The sequence below is a fragment of the Mus musculus genome, chromosome 3 (assembly GCF_000001635.26).
Source record: "Mus musculus strain C57BL/6J chromosome 3, GRCm38.p6 C57BL/6J".
NCBI lineage: Eukaryota > Metazoa > Chordata > Mammalia > Rodentia > Muridae > Mus > Mus musculus.
The window spans coordinates 17,948,244-17,949,226 of NC_000069.6; the positions used below are offsets into that span (position 1 = coordinate 17,948,244).

Sequence of the window (983 nt, forward strand, 5' to 3'; positions counted from 1 at the left end):
CTTATGTACTTGCAAGCCTCCAAACATACCTGGCATAGGTTACATATCCTCAAAGGGGTCAAAGGTAGGCCTTTGTGAGGTCTCAGCCACTCCTTAGCTGCCATTGGGTAGGCAGAACTTTGTTGACCAATCAAAGCTGAGGGTGTGGCCCATCATTGTTCTGACAGGTAGGTAAGGAGGGTGCTCAGAGCTCTGGGGCCAGTTGGAGGAAGAGCCCCAGTATGGCACGTGTGGCCAAGAGAGCGCCTGAGCCGACTACTGCTGCTGCAGCAGCAAGATCCAAGCAGCGGAATCGTAGAGCTTCCTATGGTCGAAGGTGCAAGAACTCCAACAAGAACCAACGTGCTTCGCGTCGTCGCAAAAGCTGTGCTGAGATAATGAGAAAGGGGAAGAGAGGGCGTCAACAGGCATCGAAAGGGAAGAAAGCCATCAAAGTAAGAATTCTTAAAGAAGCTAGTCAAAATGCTCTAGCATTAGTCATCCATGAGCCAGTGAATGAGAATGTCAGCTTGACACCACCAGAAGTTCCATCGTGCCCTGAAAACTCCCCAGTTCCTAAGGAAGACCTGGTCAGCTCCTAGGCTCCAAATGGGTCCAAAGATCTAAGAAACATCAGTGAATGGGTCTAGGAGCTGAGCGTCGGTCATGATGTCATTGGCAAAATTCACCACAATTGTAAGATGGTGAAAATAAAATCAATCATAATGTGAAAAAAATTGAGCCTTTTTTTTTGTGAAAAATGCTTTTCTACTTGGCCTTCATTTTGATTAGGAAAGAATAGATTTGGTGTAGTATACAAGTAGAAAAAAAATTAAATCAAAACTAAACATAGATTTTTATTTTACCCACATTGTTTTCTTTTTTCCTTTTTTTTTTAAAAAAAAATTAGATATTTTCTTCACTTACATTTCAAATGTTATCCCCTTCCCTAGTTTCCTCTATGAAAATCCCCTATACCTTTCCTCCCCCCCCCCTGCTCCCCA

The 983-nt window shown here is 43.5% G+C and overlaps 1 protein-coding gene across 1 annotated transcript; it reads left to right on the forward strand.

Annotated features, from left to right (window-relative positions):
- The first annotated feature begins 200 nt into the window (after positions 1-200).
- Positions 201-709, forward strand: Cypt12 (cysteine-rich perinuclear theca 12). The gene has a single exon (NM_029289.1). It carries the CDS (start codon positions 222-224, stop codon positions 579-581), a length of 360 nt encoding a protein of 119 aa, NP_083565.1. The 5' UTR covers positions 201-221; the 3' UTR covers positions 582-709.
- Positions 710-983: the final 274 nt, after the last annotated feature.

Excerpts from the sequence above, each read along its gene's own strand:
- Cypt12 (NM_029289.1), top strand. The coding sequence starts at position 222 with ATGGCACGTGTGGCCAAGAGAGCGCCTGAGCCGACTACTGCTGCTGCA.